Source organism: Bos indicus, chromosome 15 (genome assembly GCF_029378745.1).
Source record: "Bos indicus isolate NIAB-ARS_2022 breed Sahiwal x Tharparkar chromosome 15, NIAB-ARS_B.indTharparkar_mat_pri_1.0, whole genome shotgun sequence".
In the NCBI taxonomy this organism is placed as follows: Eukaryota; Metazoa; Chordata; class Mammalia; order Artiodactyla; family Bovidae; genus Bos; species Bos indicus.
The window spans coordinates 47,671,176-47,693,196 of NC_091774.1; the positions used below are offsets into that span (position 1 = coordinate 47,671,176).

At 41.1% G+C, this 22,021-nt stretch overlaps 2 protein-coding genes across 2 annotated transcripts; both read left to right on the forward strand.

The window, feature by feature from the left end:
• The first annotated feature begins 5,071 nt into the window (after nucleotides 1-5,071).
• On the forward strand, nucleotides 5,072-6,013 carry LOC109569352 (olfactory receptor 56A4). Its single transcript, XM_019974690.2, is given in 1 exon segment — nucleotides 5,072-6,013. A coding segment is annotated over 1 exon segment (942 nt).
• A 7,403-nt stretch (nucleotides 6,014-13,416) lies between these two features.
• On the forward strand, nucleotides 13,417-14,358 carry LOC109568866 (olfactory receptor 56A4). Its single transcript, XM_070803163.1, has one exon. The coding sequence runs from the start codon at nucleotides 13,417-13,419 to the stop codon at nucleotides 14,356-14,358; it is 942 nt and encodes a 313-aa protein (XP_070659264.1).
• The last annotated feature ends 7,663 nt before the right edge of the window (nucleotides 14,359-22,021 follow it).

A 22,021-nucleotide genomic window follows, 5' to 3' on the forward strand; every position in this document is an offset into this window, starting at 1 on the left:
TGATCACTGCTGTAAAAGTAACTATTGATTTGTATGCTGACTGAGCCAAAAGAGGGACATTTATGGGTCCATGTGTCTTGTTTCCTCATGGGTGAGGTGGGTGCAGGCTCCCTGACTTCCTAGGTACGTTGATTACTTGAGAGAAGTCTGAGGAGCTCTGTACTACATTATCCAGCTGACTAGTATCAGCTAGAAGATATTCTTGAGACTATAACTTTTCATTTCTTTTTCCTGCTATGGGGCAAATTCTGCCTTGCTTGGAATCATAAATTTTGATTTTCTTTTGCACCAATCTTTTTTTCTCAGCCAAATGGATTGCATACTTTACCAAATAATAAACACGATATAGTGATCACCATGCATCATTCTTCCTGCTCTTCACTGAGTGATGGAATGGTCAATGTGCCATATACTCTTGAGAAAGAACCTCCTGACGCTCACTTTTTTCTAAAAAGACTTGAATTTTAATATTTGGAAGTCACCTTTATTATCCTGCCTAGGCTATGGTTAGCTATATGAATTGGGTAGATAATTTAAACCTGCCATATTTCAGTTTCATTTTCTCACAAGCATGGACAAAATCATTTTTTTAGCTGTGTGATTTTGTAAATTCAATTGTATACATAAAAACATTAACTACAATCATTCAATAGCTTTGTCATTCTAAGAGTTGACTCATTGGAAAGGACTCTGATGCTGGGAGGGATTGGGGGCAGGAGGAGAAGGGGACGACAGAGGATGAGATGGCTGGATGGCATCACCGACTCGATGGACGTGAGTCTGAGTGAACTCCGGAAGTTGGTGATGGACAGGGAGGCCTGGCGTGCTGTGATTCATGGGGTCGCAAAGAGTCGGACACGGCTGAGCGACTGATCTAATCTGATCTGATGTTTCCTTAATAATCTCCCCTCTTCCTCTTTCCTTCTCTCCCTTCCCTTTTTTTTTCTATCTTCCTTTCCTCTTTTTCTCTGCTTCTTCTTCTTCTTTTTTTCCTGCCCTGATATCTCCTTCTCCAGCAGTTGTGTGTAGGAGAGTGTGAGACCTAGAACCAGACTCCACCTGGACTCGTCTCTGTGATTCCTGTGCACAAGGTCCCAAAGATCCTACATTTAGCCTGAGTGTCCCTTTCCTAAGAAGCATATGAAGACCTTCACAGGAGAGGCTATTTTTAGGTCTGATTTTCAATTCAGAGTGGTAGCTGTACTGGTGGCAATCCCTCTTGTTTTCCCAAGAAAGCAATGCTAAGTGTTGCTCTGTATAAGATGTGTATTGTTAACAGTAGCATTTCCTACAACCATAGTGACAGTTCAGACAAAGAACAGTCATGAAGGTGAAATCCTGGACATGAGTTCACTTGTAAAGAGGGCCACTCCCAGCTACTTGCTTGGATCCAAACCACTGATCCTTCCATCACATGGATGGGACACATGGCAAATGCTTCCTGCCCCCACGGTTGCCTGTGGTCCATGCTCCTCTGAGATCCCTGCTCTTTTGATCACTGGGGGTGTTCCTCTGTCACCTCCCTACACAGACTTACAGTTGCTGAGGGTAATTTATTCTGTCCTTCCCCACAGGTGCAACTATAGAAATTTTTTTTTCTGAGAAGGTTCTCATCCCTCAGTTTTCTTACACTTCTTTTCTTGGGGTTTCTTTTTCTTTATTCAGATTGCCTAAGAGCTTTTGATCTCTCTCTCTCTCTCTCACTCTGTTCACAGTGCTGAATTAATACACTCTATTGGGAAATAGACCACAGGGCCTTGGGGTACAGGTGTCTGACAAAGGGACCAACCCCTGTGAGCAATGAGGATGGAAGGGGCACAGTGAAGCTAGAGCCCATAAAATTGGCCTGTAGAGCCTTTGGAAGGGCCAGTTCAGGTACTTTCCCCAACAACCAGAAGCAGCAGCAGTGCAAAGCTTCTGGAGGTGGTAAGTCCAAGCTGGGGCCAGGAAAATGTGAGGAAGGAGGCAATGAGGAAAGGAGGTGAGTTCAGGAATAAAAAGGAGATGGAATGCTTTCAATAGGGCCTAGTGCAGATGTTGATCCTGTGAAGATACTTAGATCCTGTGGCCATACAAAGTATATGGGCTTCAAACAACTCTAGGCTCAAAGCCCTTCACCCATATCATGGCTGGGAGACCAAGGCTGTGTGTCTGGCTGGGTCAGGATTTTTCTTTCCGACCTAGTCTAAATCCATCTGTGAGCCAAGATGATCATTCCTTTTTCTAGGCAGCCATTTCTGAGCTTGGATATCCTATTATATCTTATTATCTGACCTTTCCAGATTCAATATATCATGGTCAGAGAACATGTTTTCTTTGTTAGCACCTGGAACAAAGAATCACAGCAGCCACTCCTTTATAAATATCAGCCTGTGAGTAAAAACTAATGGAATTGGAGTATTGGCAATCAAATCTATGCCCTAGATGGCCAAAAAGTCCTCACTTCTTAGAGTAAGAGGCCTTACTTTCAATGAGGAGAATACATATATATAGAAAAAAAATGGTTCCAGCTATTAAGGAATTTAAAAGACTATAAGATGGAGCTGAAAGTATATTGCTATACTATATCAGTGTTATTGGAGGTCTGAAAGGGACATTTCTTTCCCATGTCACTTAAAAGACTTTTGGTGACATTCTTAACTCTAGTCTCCCTGCATCTCGCCTTTTCTTACACCAAATTCAAGAGTCCTCCTCATCCCTCTAATACATCCTTTCTTCTCCACTTACATGCCTGTGTTCAGATCTTGATCATTTTTCCTTTGAACTATTCAGGATTCTCTAAAAGGCTTGTGTGCAAGTCTCCTTTGTCCTGTCTGTAGCATGGCACTTCCCTGTGTCAAATTCTCTGTTGATTCCTTAGGATGTACCTGACAATGTCTATTGCCAGGTGGGCTGTGAATGGCTGCATATGCTCCTTCATGCCTGTAAACTTTGTCTCCTGATGCTCTTCTCTCCCATCTCCTCTCCCCAAAGAAATTGGGATCTACCAGCCCAGAAAACCCCATCATTATTTATTACTGAGTCCACCTAGGCAGACATTTCTTCTCTTGCCATTACCTATAAGAGTGACCCTCTCCTCTCTCCAGGTGAATGTTATCCCTTTTTCTTTCCTGTTCTGATGCTCTTAGCTTGTCATATCCCTGGGGTAACAGAATCTCAGGAAATGATCCTTTTTGTCCCCCCAAAAACACTGAAGCTAAGTATCATTTATCTGTTTTATAAATGGGAAAACTAGGTACCAAAGAGTTTAAATAGCTGTCAGGGTGGTACAATGAGTATAAAAGCCAGAATTGGAATTCCTTTCCATCTAAGGTCCACATTTCAAGCATAACACATTGTTTCATTCATCTGTACTTTTGTCTCTTTCCAGTTGCTTGTAAGATCGTCTTTACTAGAGTCACAACTATACTGTATTGTAAGTATTGATAGGTTAATTTTCCTCTATTAATTAAGCTCTCAGAAGATAACTGTTTTTCCTTAATCCATGTTATACATTTGTATGCTTTATGATAAGACCAAGTACTGAGAAGGCACTGACTCTTTCTCATTTGTTCAAATAGATCAAGCCACTCTGAGGATTCAGAACTTGAAGTTATTGGAAAGGAGAAGCCTTTTCAGGAAAGGTGGATATGTCTACTATTCTTATTTCTCTGATTCACATAGGGTAATTTTCTTAATCACAAATCAAAATACAGGACAGAGTTGATACATAATTTTCCCTATTGCTGTTTTAATCTCAGAATCCTTGGTTTGTCTTAAAAGCCCTACAATGGGTAGAAATTGTGTATGTGTTTGTGTATGGGTTATATTGATAAAATCTGCATTTGGGAAGTCTGAGACATAAAAAGTGAAAGTCCTTTTTCCAATTCTTATCTGACAGCAAAAGTCTGATACCTCCTTGCACACACTTCACCCTCCTACATGATACTTGTCAGATAGTACTCATAAACATCGTTAAGAACCGTAACTCTGTTGATTATAGACTGCCTGGGCTCCTGCCTTCATCCTGCCATGATTCTCTGGCTCTTTCCTGTTCTTTGACTGTTGCATTCATTGTTGTCAGCCTTCTTAGTACTTGGTTCACCCTGATCTCTGTTTAGCAGTGAGGGGGATAAGACAGTACCCAATCCAAGAAACAAATGGAATCAAAGCAGATAAGTTTACAGAACAGATTCCAAATGCTGGGATCATTGGGTCCGGCCACAAGAAATCACAGATAATTTTGCAAACAAGGTATATGAATTCCTATTGAAGTTAATATGCCTAAAACTCACTCACTAACTAGTTTTCTATTTTACTTTTGGTAACCTCCTGGTATCCCTCAATACTGACTGTCTCTGTCACTAGGATAGAAAATTCACAGTCTTTTCTAAAGGACTCAAGCCAAAGAAAGCACTCTTCAAATTTCACAAAGAGAAATAGCAGCAAATAATCCAGTAAGAGAATGATAAACATTATGCCTTGAAGTAAAATCCTCTTTGAGGTTGGAAGAACATATTCTCCTTGGGTGGGGTCAAGGAATATTTACCTCTAATCTTTTACGAAGATAAAGAATCCTGAAGTCAGTCCCTGTCCAATTGTACAGAAATGGCTGGGCTTTTCTAAGACTTCCATGTGGTCAGCTGAACAGAGCCCTCTGTATGGCTGTCCCTTCTAAACTCTGAGGGAAGGAAAGCCTTAATTAAACTGTGCTTATTGAGGCTAAATATTGTGAAAGAGCTCTAGAGTCAGATTCCTTGGTTCTCAGTCCTGGCTTCACATACTAACTTTTAAATTCTGATCAAACTATCTTGCTCCCCTTTATCTGTACACTTTCATTATCTGCAAACTTAGAATAACAATATTAGTTATATTTAAGTGCTTTTAAAAGGATGATATGAGTTAATGAATATAAACATTCAGCATAATATAGCATGAAGTTTGTTCAGTTAAATGTCAGCAATGATTGATGATGGTTTGAAAACTTCATTGGGACAGGTGAAGAGCATATCTAGAATGCATACTTTCTGTGGTAATATATTCTGTCTTACATTTTAAGGACTGAATTTTCAATGTGATCAGAAAACATTACATGATATCATACAGCAACTACTCCATTCCCCCAGTCTCCGAATTCCTCCTCATCTGCTTCCCTAACTACCAGAGCTGGCAGCACTGGCTCTCTCTGCCCCTCAGTCTCCTCTTCGTCCTGGCCATGGGGGCCAACGCCACCCTCCTGATCACCATCTGGCTGGAGGCCTCTCTGCATGAGCCCATGTACTACCTACTCAGCCTCCTTTCCTTGCTGGACATTGTACTCTGTCTCACCGTCATCCCCAAGGTACTGGCCATCTTCTGGTTTGACCTCAGGTCCATCAGCGTCTCAGCCTGCTTCCTCCAAATGTTCATCATGAATTGCTTCCTTGCCATGGAGTCCTGCACATTCATGGTCATGGCCTATGACCGCTATGTGGCCATCTGTCACCCACTATGATACCCCTCCATCATCACTGACCAATTTGTAGTTAGGGCTGCCATCTTTGTGGTGGCCCGGAATGGCCTCTTTTTTCTTCCTGTTCCAATCCTTTCTGCCAGACTGAGATACTGTGCAGAGAACATCATCAAGAACTGCATCTGCACTAACCTGTCTGTGTCCAAACTCTCCTGTGATGACATCACCTTCAATCGGCTCTACCAGTTTGTGGCAGGCTGGACCCTACTGGGCTCTGACCTCATCCTTATCATTCTCTCCTACTCTTTTATCCTGAAAGCTGTGCTAAGGATTAAAGCTGAGGGAGCTGCTGCCAAGGCCCTGAGCACCTGTGGTTCCCACTTCATCCTCATCCTCTTCTTCAGCACAGTCCTGCTGGTCCTAGTCATCACTAACCTGGCCAGGAAGAGGATTCCCCCAGATGTCCCCATCCTGCTCAATATCCTGCACCACCTCATCCCCCCAGCTCTGAACCCCATTGTTTATGGTGTGAGAACCAAGGAGATCAAGCAGGGAATCCAGAAACTGCTCAGGAGGTTATAAGGGGTAAAAAGAATCAGATCCAACTCCTGGAATTGTTAAAGAAAGTCAGGAATTATTTGGATACTGGAAAGGGAATTTCACTTTTTAATTCTGAAATGAATTCTGATTTTTCTTTGCCTTAATATCTTAGATAAGAATGAAAACATTCCTCCATTAATCTTTGTTTCCTGTTGCTTCAAAAGAATTCTTTCTTTGTTACATATTTTGGGGAATTTTTCTTGGCAGAATCCTTAAATGGGAGGCATGGCAAGCCTTAGTCAATGGCGTAGGATTAGATTAGGAGTGTTTGACCACTAAAGACACAGAATATATATGATAACCTTAAAAAGATCTGCCTGCCCCCTGATTTACAAAGGATGTGGAAGCCTTCCCTGTCTCCAGTTTCAACCTGATAGAGCCCTACATGACTTCTGCATTGTGAAGGGTTGATTGGGCTAGACTATAGACATTACTCTGACTCTCAGTGCCAAGCGCTTTGCCCTGAGCATCCCTGACATTCTTCTCTGGCACTTGTGGCAGAGGTGACATCTTCCGGCTCCTCAGATCATTTCGGACCTGATAAAATTTCCCATCTGTGCAATGTCTCCATATTTTTTTTTAACCACCATTTTGCAGAATGAGTAAGTATGAATATTTTGTTTAGTACTCTGCATGTTGTTGTCATTGTTTAGTCACTAAGTCAAATCTGACTCTTTGCAACCCTATGAACTGTAACCCGCCAGACTCCTCTGTCCATGGGATTTCCCAGACAAGAATACTGGAGTGGGTTGCCATTTCCTTCTCCAGGAGATCTTCCCAACCCAAGGATAGAATCTTGTCTCCTGCACTGCAGGTGATTCTTTACCACTGAGCCATCAGAGAGGCCCACTTGGCATGTACATACATTAAATTGTATAGACATTAAATGAGTGGTTAATTATTACCATTTTCCTAAGCACACTGTTTCCTGCTGCACTCTGAATAGGAGGAAAATCATTATCATACATCCCATTTACCTTGGGGTAGAAGATATCCATGCCATTTTAGTGCTCCTCTGTCCCTACAGTCATTTCTACCACTAGTTTATTCTCTTGAGAAAATTTTACTTACATGAAGGTTCAAACCACTGGATCCCAAAACATTGAATGCCACTTAAAACTATGAATTGAGCATACTATATTCATATCTATTTCAGTCTGAATATGCCATGAGGCTTCCTACAAGCATATCTTCTTGAATTCCAAGAGATAGTCTCTGGTTATAAGTGGCTATGGTACCACTCTAGTACTCATACATTTTGAAGCTCTCTGGCTTCTAGTGTTACTTGGTGCCTCCAGTTCTCTCCACTTTCCCATCTGGTATAGTCAAGGGATCAAAACAGGCTCTGATGCACCAATCATGAAACAGCAATCTGCTTTCACCAGACCTAGGCAGCTATCTTAGTAAATTATCTTACTGACTTATGGCTACACAGTGTGTAGATACTTGACAGCTTTGCAACCCCTGCCTAGAGCAGTACAAAAGAGTATAACTATCAGTTTATCTATAAAATAACCAAAGAGATAAATAGAGCTCATAATGCTATATATCATGTTTTCTTCAGATCCCATGGACTCCTTAATTTACTCTAATTTTCCTTCTTAGGGAAGAATAGCTCCTGCAACTTCTCTCAGAACCATCTATGACTTGGTGCTTCCTCTGAGAAAAGCTGTTAAGATGTTATTCTTTGCTTCTGAAATATTCTCAGTAGAAAAGAGTGATGGTATCATTCACTGTTGTTATTACCTTTGTCTGCCTCCATCCTGTCTGTCATGATTTCTCCTGTCTTTGATTGATTATCTTTCCTAGTTTAGACTCTTCCTGAGTGAGGATTTTTGATTCTGGCATGCTGACAATACATTAACCAGGTAGTAGCAGATGCCCCTGGGATCCCAGTTTCTGTTCAGAAAGAGGTGGCAGAGTTGGAAGAATAAAGTATAACAGGGTTATCTCTACCCCTAAGCTTTACTTATGGTCAGTACTAGCATTGTCAGATGGGATGAAGCTGATATCCAACCCAAGGTTCCCTTCAGAAGACGTAGAGTTAGGTTCACAGTACGAGACATAGTATCGTGTCCAGCTATACTCCGTCACCTAAAATACACAGTTGCAAACATAGTCCTGGAATTCAGGTAAGGTGGGAAAGACAGACTGTATCTCAGCATCATCTCCAGCTCCCTCACTCCTCTTGCTGGTACCCAGAAGCTTTCTAAGGCATTTCCCTTTTGTTTCTGCATGTATTCAGATGAAGCTTATAGTCACCCAGTGAGTGCTGCTGCTGCTGCTGCTAAGTTGCTTCAGTCGTGTCCAACTCTTTGCAGCCCCACAGACAGCAGCCCACCAGGCTTCCCCGTCCCTGGGATTCTTCAGGCAAGAACACTGGAGTGAGATGCCATTTCCTTCCCCAATGCATGAAAGTGAAAAGTGAAAGTGAAGTTGCTCAGTCGTGTCCGACTCTTAGCGACCCCATGGACTGCAGCCCACCAGGCTCCTCCCTCCATGGGATTTTCCAGGCAAGAGTACTGGAGTGGGTTGCCATTGCCTTCTCCAATCCACTGAGTGAGTCAGATTTTAATGCCCTTATTGTCCTATCATTAATACTAAATACTTCATTTGTCCTTTCCTACTTCCATTCAGAAAACGAAGATCATGGCATCCGGTCCCATCACTTCATGGGAAATAGATGGGGAAACAGTGGAAACAGTGTCAGACTTTATTTTTTTGGGCTCCAAAATCACTGCAGATGGTGACTGCAGCCATGAAATTAAAGATGCTTACTCCTTGGGAGGAAAGTTATGACCAACCTAGAGAGCATATTCAAAAGCAGAGACATTACTTTGCCAACAAAGGTCCGTCTAGTCAAGGCTATGGTTTTTTCTGTGGTCAGGTATGGATGTGAGAGTTGGACTGTGAAGAAGGCTGAGTGCCAAAGAATTGATGTTTTTGAACTGTGGTGTTGGAGAAGACTCTTGAGAATCCCTTGGACTGCAAGGAGATCCAACCAGTCCATTCTGAAGGAGATCAGCCCTGGGATTTCTTTGGAGGGAATGATGCTAAAGCTGGAACTCCAGTACTTTGGACACCTCATGCGAAGAGTTAACTCATTGGAAAAGACTCTGATGTTGGGAGGGATTGGGGGCAGGAGGAGAAGGGGACAACAGAGTATGATATGGCTGGATGGCATCACTGACTCAATGGACGTGAGTCTGAGTGAACTCCGGGAGTTGGTGATGGACAGGGAGGCCTGGCGTGCTACGATTCATGGGGTCGCAAAGAGTCAGACAAGACTGAGTGACTGAACTGAACTGAACTTCCATTTAAGCCACTGTACAGTAGGTAATAGGGGGAAGTAATACATCTGAAGCACATTATGCTTTATGCCCATTTGCATGCATTCACCATAATCAGAGTGCATAAGAAGAAATGACCCTCTTTAACAGATAATATTCCGACTCAATGGACATGAGTTTGAGCAAACTCTGGGAGATAGTGAAAGATAGGGAAGCTTGGTGTGCTGCAGTCCATAGGGACACAAAGAGTTGGACATGACTTAGTGACTGAACAATGACAACAAAGTTAAATCCTCATCTAAATGTAACTTTTCTAAGAGTACACTTAATGTCTGAAATACATTTCTCTCTGTCCTCAGTCTTGAATATTTATTTTTCAAACATTTATACTCCTTATGTAGACTGCCCCAGTTTCCCCACAAGTCTTCCTGGTTCAACTCTCTACCTATTCGTCACAACTCCCACATTGAATGTTTTTATGTATGTGTTTTCTCCAGTCCATGTTCTCCCCCTCCTTTTATCCCATTCCTCCTTCACCACTTTCTTTTTCTCCTCCTCCCCTTCCCTTCACAAGAAATGTGCCTGTGCTCTAGGTTCAGATGTCTAAAATGGTCTTAGCCCCACTGTGGGCTGTGGGAAAAAAGGGACAGAGTAGAGTTCATGGAGATAAAAATAGCCTCTGGATCCTCCAGAGGGCTGGACCAGAAGGTGCAGCAAGCAGTCATAAATAACAGCAGCTCACAGTTCAGTCTCCTCAAGCTGGTAGGTCTGGTTTGTATCTGGGAAGATCATTAAGATGGGAATGGTGAGGCATGTAGAACTTCAGGTATTCAGTATAAACAGAGAGAAGAAATTCTTCTAGTAGAACTAAAGCAGGTCTGGTTCTGCATAATCAGTCTACCACTTTCCAAAAATGTGGTACATCACAGCTTTCAAATGGGAGCAAAGTGTTTCTAGTGTAAGCTGTGTATTATCCACTGAGATGTCTGAGTAAGTGTTCTTGAACTAAATTTATACATTCATTATTTCCTGTGGCAACTAGAGAGCAAGAGTTTATATTTTCAACCGTAATTCAGCCCCTGCTCTTGAAGATTGCTCTAGAAGCACCAGAAGAGAAAGTACCAGTAATCTCAGCTGCCTTGATTACCCCTGCCTTGCCTTCCTATTTCATTCTGCTGTGTCCCCCAGTGCTTTTTCCTACTTCTCTAGCTAAGACAGAAGAGCTTTTCTATTGCTCGAGCCTTCATGCTCTCCAGAGGACTTGACACTGTGTGCAGAGTCAATATTTTCAGTTCACTGATCCAGGGAAAAGAACACAACAACCAACTGGAAACAAAGCAGATGAGTTTATAGAAATATATTTATTTCCTTACGGTAATTGGAATCTGGTAAGTTCGTATAGTTTGATGAACACAATAAAGAGTTTCTATCTTGATTTATATCTGAAGTTATAGCTGTTTTAAGTCCAATTCTGCCTTTTGAACCTTAGCTCTTTTGCCATGTTTGTTAACAAAACCTAGTTCCAGCTTCCAAATATATCTTATATGAAAGAATGGTGTTCCTAGGACCAGATTTAGAGATATCTGGACATTTTGGCATTCTTTACTGAATAGTGACACTGATTCTAAAAAAATGAAATAACATCACTGGTTTAGGGAGGATGGGAGGAAGTTGATATCTAGTCTGAATCAGGGAGGTTAGGGTTGCTGGGAAGCCCTAGTCTCTGGTATGTCTGTTTTATCTAAGGTGAGAGCTCTGGAGGTGTGGATTATCTCTGTCCTAAAGGAGGTGTTCCCATCATGAAGCTGAAGGATCACTTTTCTAGGAAATCTCTAAAGGAAACTTGATGGGGTGTACTGAAAAAGAAAATAAAAGCTATAATTTTGAGCTGACCCAGAAATAGAACCAAATGAAAGAAGTTCCCATATATAATCCAGGAACCATAAATGCCATATGACCAACACCAAGAGCAAACCATAGTTCAAGCAAAAAAAAAAAAAGAGAGAGAGAGAGAGAGAGAGAGAAACATACAGTTTTCCCTAAACTCTAGACATTGATGTCCAATCCAGTAGCCAGTGCCCAGTCAGAATTGAGATATGCTGTGAGTGTAAAATGCACACTTAATTTTAAACATTTCATACAAAAAACAAATAATGTAAAACAGCTCTTTAACAGTTTCTTATATTGATTACTGGAGAAGGCAATGGCACCCCACTCCAGTACTCTTGCCTGGAAAATCCCATGGACAGGGGAGCCTGGTAGGTTGCAGTCCATGGGGTCATGAAGAGTCGGACATGACTGAGCGACTTCACTTTCTCTTTTCACTTTCATGCATTGGAGAAGGAAATGGCAACCCATTCCAGTGTTCTTGCCTGGAGAATCCCAGGGACGGGGGAGCCTGGTGGGCTGCCATCTATGGGGTTGCACAGAGTCGGACACGACTGAAGTGACTTAGCAGCAGCAGCAGTAGCAGCAGCATATTGATTAAATGTTAAAGTAATAATATTTTGGATATTTTGAGTAAAATAACATATTATTAAAATTAACTTCACATGTTTCCTTTAAATTTTTCAAGCTGGCTACTAGAAATTTAAAATTGTGCATGTGGCCCACATTGTATTTCTATAAGTGCTGCTATAGGTTGTCTGGAAAGTGATAACATATGAGGCAAAACAGAAGAGCAAATTTGTTTCTTTCAGCTTTGAAATTTGCCATTAGATATTCACATTTACTTCTTAGTTTGAAAGAACAAGCTTCTGCTTTCTCATAAAGGAGAGGGAAGCTGAGGAGGGTCCAAAACTCATTAGGACCACTGCCATTGTTGATAAAAATTGGCTGAGTTTGGGATTCCTCAGAGTATTAAAAACAGGGACTTCCCTGACCATTCAATGGTTAAGGCTCTGTGCTTACTGTAGGGGATGCAGCTTTCATCCCTGGACAGGGAATTACATAAATACATTCCTGGACACCTGCACGCTGTGTGGTACAGCCCAAGAAACAAACTAAAAAACAACAAAATGTCCTGGGGCCCATCAACCAATGTTCTAAGTTTTAGTATGACAACCATTTATAAGGTGATCTCATAATTATCTTAGATTTATTCATAAGTGGTTATAGTGTACCAGGCCAGGAACACATGGAAATCTGTTTATCTGTGTTTGTGAATGATGGGGAATCCATGTGTGGTCAGATAAATACAGCATGTGCTGCTATCACTTACTCCTATAATAGTACCTTTAAACCCAAACTGTTGACTCTAAGGGGCTTCCCTGGTGGCTCAGCAGTGAAGAATCCACCTGCAATGCAGAAGTCCTGGGTTCCATCTTTGGGTTGGGAAAATCCCCTGGAGGTGGGCATGGCGACCCACTCCAGTAGTCTTGCCTGGAGAATCCCTTGGACAGAGGAGACTGGAGAACTAAGAGTCAGATACGACTGAAAGTACTTCGCATGCACAAACATTGAAGCCTACAATTTGTTTTTCTTCTCTCAACTGCTTGCATTAGGAGACTTTTCCATACATTCTTATTGCAAAATTTTTCTTTTTAGAACTCTTTAAGGTGCTATTTTCTGTAAAATGATAGTCATAATTCTAAAGGCTGGTATTTTCTGGTAAGGCACATAGGCCTGATTTCTGCTTTGCCTGTATTGTCCTCTCTTGCTGGAAGGACAAGAATAGGATTCATGGGGCCTATGCTGATCCAGCATCAAGGCCTATGTAAGTGTTTTTGTAAATAGAGGCAGAAATTTTAGTGGCTAAGAGCTTCAGCTGTAAATTCAGATTTAAGATTCAGAAGTTGGGAAAATGTGAACAGTGAGAAGGGGTATAGATGGGAATTATTCAAGCTAAAGTGGAAATATGGTCATTTTACTATCATTTTATTTGTAGAATTTTAATAGAATAAATGGGTTTATATTTAAAAAGTGATGTGCTAAAAAATGTGATGTGCTTATACTTATAAAATACTCACTCCATTATTATAATTTTTCAGTGGTTCTTTGGAAAATAAGTTACTTTCCCATAGGTAGTCATGTTGTTGGAATGGGTTTACTCTTGTCTTTCAGGTTTTCCAAAGGCTCAGCTGTGATCAGGATTACATGGGATTACCCAGCAACTACACCACTGCTCCAGTCTCAGAATTTCTCCTCATCTGCTTCCCTAACTACCAGAGCTGGCAGCATTGGCTGTCCCTGCCCCTCACTCTCCTCTTCCTCCTGGCCATGGGGGCCAATGCCACCCTCCTGGTCACCATCCGGCTGGAGGCCTCTCTGCATGAGCCCATGTACTACCTGCTCAGCCTCCTCTCCCTGCTGGACATGGTGCTCTGCCTCACTGTCATCCCCAAGGTCCTGGCCATCTTCTGGTTTGACAATAAAGCCATCAGTTTCTCAGGCTGCTTCTTCCAGATGTTTATCATGAATAGCTTCCTGACCATGGAGTCCTGTACATTCATGGTCATGGCCTATGACCGCTATGTGGCCATCTGCCACCCATTAAGGTACCCGTCCATTATCACTGACCAATTTGTAGCTAGGGCTGCCATTTTTGTTGTGGCCCGGAATGGCCTTCTTACTATGCCTATCCCCATACTTTCTTCCCGACTGAGATACTGTGCGGAGAACATCATCAAGAACTGCATCTGCACTAACCTGTCTGTGTCCAAACTCTCCTGTGATGACATCACCTTCAATCGGCTCTACCAGTTTGTGGCAGGCTGGACCCTACTGGGCTCTGACCTCATCCTTATCATTCTCTCCTACTCTTTTATCCTGAAAGTTGTGCTAAGGATTAAAGCTGAGAGAGCTGTTGCCAAGGCCCTGAGCACCTGTGGTTCCCACTTCATCCTCATCCTCTTCTTCAGCACAGTCCTGCTGGTCCTAGTCATCACTAACCTGGCCAGGAAGAGGATTCCCCCAGATGTCCCCATCCTGCTCAACATCCTGCACCACCTCATCCCCCCAGCTCTGAACCCCATTGTTTATGGTGTGAGAACCAAGGAGATCAAGCAGGGAATCCAGAAACTGCTCAGGAGGTTATAAGAGGTAAAATGCGAGAGGGACTTGTCAAGCCATAGTTACAAGAGCTTAACTAGAGTGATATTATTTTTCAAATAAAGAAAACCTGTTTCTATGAGTTTGCTTCTGTTATGTTTTGTTTGTTGGTCTTGCCTTTTAGATTTCACATATAAGTGAAATCATGTAGTATTTGTCCCTTCTCTGTCTGACTTCTTGGACTTAGCATGTCCTCTAGGTCTAACTTGTTGCAAATGGCAAAATTTTGTTCTTTTAAAAAATGCCTGCATAATAGTTTTTTATACATAACCACATTTTCTTTATCCATTTATGTATAGATGGACACTCAGGCTGCTTCCATATCTGGGCTATTGTAAATAATGCTGCAATGTACATAAGTGTGCATCTATCTTTTTGAATTAGTGTCTTCCTTTTCTTTGGATAAATACCCAGAAGTGGAATTTCTGGATCGTATGGTAGTTCTATTCTTAGTTTTTTTGAGAGGGACTTGTCAACTTTTGTACATTGTAGCTGCAGCAATTTACATTCCCACCAATAGTGCGCAAGGGTCCCCTTTTCTCCACATCCTTGCCAACACCTGATTTTTGGTTACTGTCAGAAGGGATGAGCATTGTGTGTTGTGTGTGTGTGTGTGTATGTGTGTGTGTGTGTGAGGGTAGGAACAGGTGAGGTAGATAAAGGGCATTAAGAAATAAAAAATTTCATCTATAAAATAAATGTAATGCACAGTGTAGGAAATATAGCCAATAATATTGTAATAACTCTGCATGGTGACAGATGATACCTAGACTTACCATGGTGATTATTTTGTAATGTGTAAAAATAACAAATCACTATGTTGTATACCTAAAACTAATATAATATTGTATGTTAGTTATAAGAAAAAAGAGAAATAAATTTTACTGTAATCATTTTCAGTGGCTCTCAGTTTAATTGCTTAATAATTTGCTATATGTTAGATCACTTAGTTCCACCTGACACAGTTCAAACTGGTTTTGTGCCATGGATATATCTCTCATGGTGATGTAGAAGTTGGCTTCAAAACTTCGATTCTTATAGTTGAGTGAATAGGGCTATCTCCCTTAGCTCTGCCAAATCTCGTTACTTATCTAATGTCAGTTCTCTGGAGCAGGAATGTCTCATAGTTCTTTCCTTCTTTTTAATGAATCAAAAAAGTTAACAATGACTTGTGTGTGTGTTAGTGTGTGTATGGGCACATTTTAAGTGAAAATGTGTATTCTTTTTTCATATGTACTCTGTCAACTTCTGACTTCATCTTGTCCTACCTGACTTTTTTTAATCATATTTCAGGTACCATGTGCATTCCCATTCTCTCCTGCTTACCTTCAGTCAGTCAGTACAGTCACTCAGTCATGTCCGACTCTGCGACCCCATGAATCGCAGCACTCCAGGCCTCCCTCTCCATCATCAACTCCCGGAGTTCACTCAAACTCATGTCCATCGAGTCGGTGATGCCATCCAGCCATCTCATCTTCTGTCGTCCCCTTTTCCTCCTGCCCCAAATCCCTCCTAGCATCAGAGTCTTTTCCAGTGAGTCAACTCTTCACATAAGGTGTCCAAAGTACTGGAGTTTCAGCTTTAGCATCATGCCTTCCAAAGAAATCCCAGGGCTGATCTCCTTCAGAATGGACTGGTTGGATCTTCTTGCAGTCCAAGGGACTCTCAAGAGTCTTCTCTAACACCACAGTTCAAAAGCATCAATTCTTCAGTGCTCAGCTTTCTTCACAGTCCAACTCTCACATCCATACCTGACCACTGGAAAAACCATAGCCTTGACTGGACAGACCTTTGTTGGCAAAGTAATGTCTCTGCTTTTGAATATGCTATCTAGGTTGGTCATAACTTTCCTTCCAAGGAGTAAGCGTCTTTTAATTTCATGGCTGCAGTCACCATCTGCAGTGATTTTGGAGCCCCCCAAAATAAAGTCTGACACTGTTTCCACTGTTTCCCCATCTATTTCCCATGAAGTGATGGGACCAGATGCCATGATCTTCGTTTTCTGAATGTTGAGCTTTAAGCCAACTTTTTCACTCTCCTCTTTCACCTTCATCAAGAAGCTTTTGAGTTCCTCTTCACTTTCTGCCATAAGGGTGGTGTCATCTGCATATCTGAGGTGATTGATATTTCTCCCGGCAATCTTGATTCCAGCTTGTGCTTCTTCCTGTCCAGCGTTTCTCATGATGCACTCTGCATAGAAGTTAAATAAGCGGGGTGACAAATTATAGCCTTGATGTACTCCTTTTCCTATTTGGAACCAGTCTGTTGTTCCATGTCTAGTTCTAACTGTTGCTTCCTGACCTGCATGGTATGCCCATCTCTTTCAGAATTTTCCACAGTTTATTGTGATCCACACAGTCAAAGGCTTTGGCATAGTCAATAAAGCAGAAATAGATGTTTTTCTGGAACTCTCTTTCTTTTTACATGATCCAGCAGATGTTGACAATTTGATCTCTGGTTCTTCTGCCTTTTTTAAAACCAGCTTGACATCTGGAAGTTCATGGTTCACATATTGCTGAAGCCTGGCTTGGAGAATTTTGAGCATTACTTGAATAGGGTGTGAGATGAGTGCAATTGGGCAGTAGTTTGAACATTCTTTGGCATCACCTTTCTTTGGGATTGGAATGAAAACTGACCTTTTCCAGTCCTGTGGCCACTGCTGAGTTTTCAAAATTTGCTGGCATATTGAGTGCAGCACTTTCAAAGCATCATCTTTCAGGATTTGAAATAGCTCCACTGGAATTCCATCACCTCCACTAGCTTTGTTTGTAGTGATGCTTTCTAAGGCCCACTTGACTTCACATTCCAGGATGTCTGGCTCTAGGTCAGTGATCACACCATTGTGATTATCTTGGTTGTGAAGATCTTTTTTGTACAGTTCTTCTGTGTATTCTTGCCACCTCTTCTTAATATCTTCTGCTTCTGTTAGGTCCATACCATTTCTGTCCTTTATCGAGCCCATCTTTGCATGAAATGTTCCCTTGGTATCTCTGACTTCCTTGAAGAGATCCCTAGTCTTTCCCATTCTTTTGTTTTCCTCTATTTCTTTGCATTGATCACTGAGGAAGGCTTTCTTATCTCTTCTTGCTATTCTTTGGAACTCTGCATTCAGATGCTTATATCTTTCCTTTTGCTTTTCGCTTCTCTTATTTTCACAGCTATTTGTAAGCCCTCCCCAGACAGCCATTTTGCTTTTTTGCATGTCTTTTCCATGGGGATGGTCTTGATCCCTGTCTCCAGTACAATGTCATGAACCTCATTCCATAGTTCATCAGGCACTCTATCTATCAGATCTAGGCCCTTAAATCTATTTCTCACTTCCACTGTATAATCATAAGGGATTTGGTTTAGGTCATACGTGAATGGTCTAGTGGTTTTCCTTACTTTCTTCAATTTAAGTCTGAGTTTGGCAATAAGGAGTTCATGATCTGAGCCACAGTCAGCTCCTGGTCTTGTTTTTGCTGACTGTATACAGCTTCTCCATCTTTGGCTGCAAAGAATATAATCAATCTGATTTTGGTGTTGACCATGTGGTGATGTCCATGTGTAGAGTCTTCTCTTGTGCTGTTGGAAGAGGGTGTTTGCTATGACCAGTGTGTTCTCTTGGCAAAACTCTATTTGCCTTTGCCCTGCTTCATTCCGTATTCCACGGCCAAATTTGCCTGTTACTCCAGGTGTTTCTTGACTTCCTACTTTTGCATTCCAGTCTGCTATAATGAAAAGGACATCTTTTTTGGGTGTTAGCTCTAAAAGGTCTTGTAAGTCTTCATAGAACTGTTCAACTTCAGCTTCTTCAGCATTACTGGTTGGGGCATAGACTTGGATTACTGTGATATTGAATGGTTTGCCTGGAAACCAACAGAGATCATTCTGTCGTTTTTGAGATTGCATCCAAGTATTGCATTTCGAACTCTTTTTTTGACCATGATGGCTACTCCATTTCTTCTGAGAGATTCCTGCCCGCAGTAGTAGATATAATGGTCAAATGAGTTAAATTCACCCATTCCAGTCCATTTTAGTTAGCTGATTCCTAGAATGTCGACGTTCACTCTTGCCATCTCCTGTTTGACCACTTCCAATTTGCCTTGATTCATGGACCTAACATTCCAGGTTCCTATGCAACATTGCTCTTTACAGCATCAGACCTTGCTTCTATCACCAGTCAAACCCACAACTGGGTATTGTTTTTGTTTTGGCTCCATCCCTTCATTCTTTCTGGAGTTATTTCTCCACTGATCTACAGTAGCATCTTGGGCACCTACTGACCTGGGGAGTTCCTCTTTCAGTATCTTATCATTTTGCCTTTTCGTACTGTTCATGGGGTTCTCAAGGCAAGAATAATGAAGTGGTTTGCCATTCCCTTCTCCAGTGGACCACAGTCTGTCAGACCTCTTCACCATGACCCACCCATCTTGGGTGGCCCCACAGGGCATGGCTTAGTTTCATTGAGTTAGACAAGGCTGTGGTCCTAGTGTGATTAGACCTGCTTATCTTAAATATACAGTTAAATTGACTTTCTCATTCTACTTTCAGCCTTGTTGTGTCAATTCTTATATCCTGTCCTGGTGCTACCTTGTCTTCCCATAGAATTCAGACTTACAAATTAGTGGATTAATTGAACAAAGATAAGTGGATTTTACTCTTTGCAATTCCTTCCATGATCACCCTAAAAATAGTGGAGACTCAGATTTTTGTCAGTATTCCTAGGATTAATTTGCTCCTTTTTGTGACCATACCCCTTTTGGGGCACTCCAGTATTCTTGCCTGGTGGGCTGCTGTCCATAGGGTTGCACAGAGTTGGACACGACTGAAGTGACTTAGCATGCATGAATGCATTGGAGAAGGAAATGGCAACCCACTCCAGTATTCTTGCCTGGAGAATCCCAGGGACAGGGGAGCCTGGTCGGCTGCCATCTATGAGGTCGCACAGAGTCAGACATGACTGGTGACTTAGCAGCAGCAGCAGTATATGTTATTTTATGAATCATTTGAGGGTATCCTCTAGTATAGCTGGTCTATGATGAAGTTGTGTGCTCAGTGATGTCCAACTCATTGCAACTCTGTGGACTATAGCCGGCAAGGCTTCTCTGTCCATGAACTTTTATAGGCAAGAATACTGGAGTGGGTTGCCATTTCCTACTCCCAGGGATACTTCCCACCCAGGGATCAAACCCACATTTGCTGTGTCTCCTGCATTGGCAGGGGTGTTCTTTTACCACTGAGCCTCCTGGGAAGCCCATGATGAAGTTAGTCATTCTTTAAGCAATTATTAAATAATTTACTTCCATGGTATTGTCTTTCATCAAAACAATAGCTTTCAACTGCTCTCTCTTCTCTGTTTCACAATTCCCAAAACTAATTCTAACCCAAGTACAAAGCTTCTCAAGTGCTCTCCTATATGACCACTATTCCAGTAGCTCCTAGCTCATTATTTTCAGAATATGTCCTTCTATGTGTGCTTACAGATTTACTACACATCCCTACAATTATTCACCTTACTATTGCTGTTTCATTTTTGGGGTGAAATTTTGTGAAACTAGAGAATAGAAAGTTTCTATTTATCCATATATTTGTTTTCACTTAAGTGACATATTTTTTCCTGTGTAAAGATATTTCTAGTTTCAAGAGGGAGGGGATATATGTATACCTATGGCTGATTCATGTTGAGGTTTGACAGAAAACAACAAAATTCTGTAAAGAAATTATCCTTAAATTAAAACATAAATAAATTAAAAAAGATATTTATAAAATTTAATAACTAAAAATTAATGGTTTCCCTCATGGCTCAGATGGTAAACAATCTGCTTTCAATGCAGAAGACCTGGGTTAGGTCTCTAGGGTGGGAAGATTCCCTGGAAGAGGGCATGGCTACCCACTCCAGTATTCTTGCCTGGAGAACTACATGGACAGAGGAGCCTGGCAGTCCATGGGGTTGCCAAGAGTTGGACATGACTGAGCCACTAATACTTTCACTCAATAGTAAAATAAATCATCATAAAGTACTCATTAAAAAATAGTTTTTATAGAATGCAGCTAATGTGTAAGAGGAAGTCATTTCTTATCTAATGACATTTGTTTTTTTTTTAAAGATCTTTTAAATACATCTTCCAAGTCTCTGAGTGATACTTCTTTCCATCACCAATAATATCTCAGTTTATATAACTCTCAGACATCTCAAGAGAAAATGTACGCTGGTCACTGATTTCTCATTTCATCTGAGTTTAAATGCAAAATTCTCTCTTTTTATACTGAAAGTGTATGTGTATTTGCAGGGAGGCAGGAACCCAAGGGAGAAGTATTCTTAACCAACTCTTCATGTTTCCAGCTGCACAACAGTGACTGTTATAGACACAGCATCTTCATCTGGGCAAAGCCAGAGTAGGAGGCCAAGTGGAGGAGTCACACATTGTCTGAAAGCAGCTGGGTTGTTAAACTGTTACTATTATTTGGCACAGACTTTCAATGTAAGAATTTTTGGAAACAGTACATTGGAAAGCCAAGCATAAGTGATACTTGCAGTTTGGTCCTCAACTTTACTTACTGTTTACTTCAGAGAATGTTATTATAGCTGCAGCTGTTAGTATGTGAAGACCCTGAAGATCACTGATATCAGAAGAGCATGAGCATATTAAAGTGTGGGTCAACTGAGCTCATGGAAGTTTGGACTGGGAGTCTGACTAGAGAGTAGTCCCTGACTTACTACAGGCATATTGTAAGTGTCTGAATTTGTGCCAACTGCCATGAAGAAAAAAGATAGATATCAATTACGTCTAACTGGTCCATTGTATCATTCAAAGTTTGTGTTTCCTTGCTAATTTTCTGTCCTTAGGGATAAATCTATCTAAAGAAACAAAATGCCTATATATAAAAAACTATAAAACACTATGAAAGAAATCAAAGATGGAGAAATATACCATGTTAATGGATGGGAAGAATCAATATAGTGAAAATGAGTATACTACCCAAAGCAATGCATAGATTCAATGCAATCCCTATCAAGCTACCAACAGTATTTTTCACAGAACTAGAAAAAATAATTTCACAATTTGTGTGGAAACACAAAAAACCTTGAATAGCCAAAGTAATCTTGAGAAAGAAGAATGGAACTGGAGGAATCAACCTACCTGATTTCAGGCTATACTACAAAGCTACAGTCATCAAGACCATATGGTACTGGCACAAAGACAGAAGTATAGATCAATGGAACAAAATAGAAATCTCAGAGATAAATATGTGCACCTATGGACACCTTATCTTTGATAAAGGAGGCAAGAATATACAATGGAGAAAAGACAATCTCATTAACAAGTGATGCTGGGAAAACTGGTCAACCACCTGTAAAAGAATGAAACTAAAACACTTTCTAGCAACAAATACAAAAATAAACTCAAAATGAATTAAAGATCTACGTGTAAGACCAGAAACTATAAAACTCCTAGAGGAAAACATAGGCAAAACACTCTCTGACTTAAATCACAGCAGGATTTTCTATGACCCACCTCCCAGAGTAGTGGAAATAAAAGCAAAAATAAACAAATGGGACCTAATTAAACTTAAAAACTTTTGCACAATAAAGAAAACTATAAGAAAGGTGAAAAGACAGCCTTCAGAATGGGAGAAAATAATAGCAAATGAAGCAACTGACAAAGAA

What these genes read in the sequence shown, in the direction of transcription:
- LOC109568866 (XM_070803163.1), top strand. Translation starts at nt 13,417, where the DNA reads ATGGGATTACCCAGCAACTACACCACTGCTCCAGTCTCAGAATTTCTC.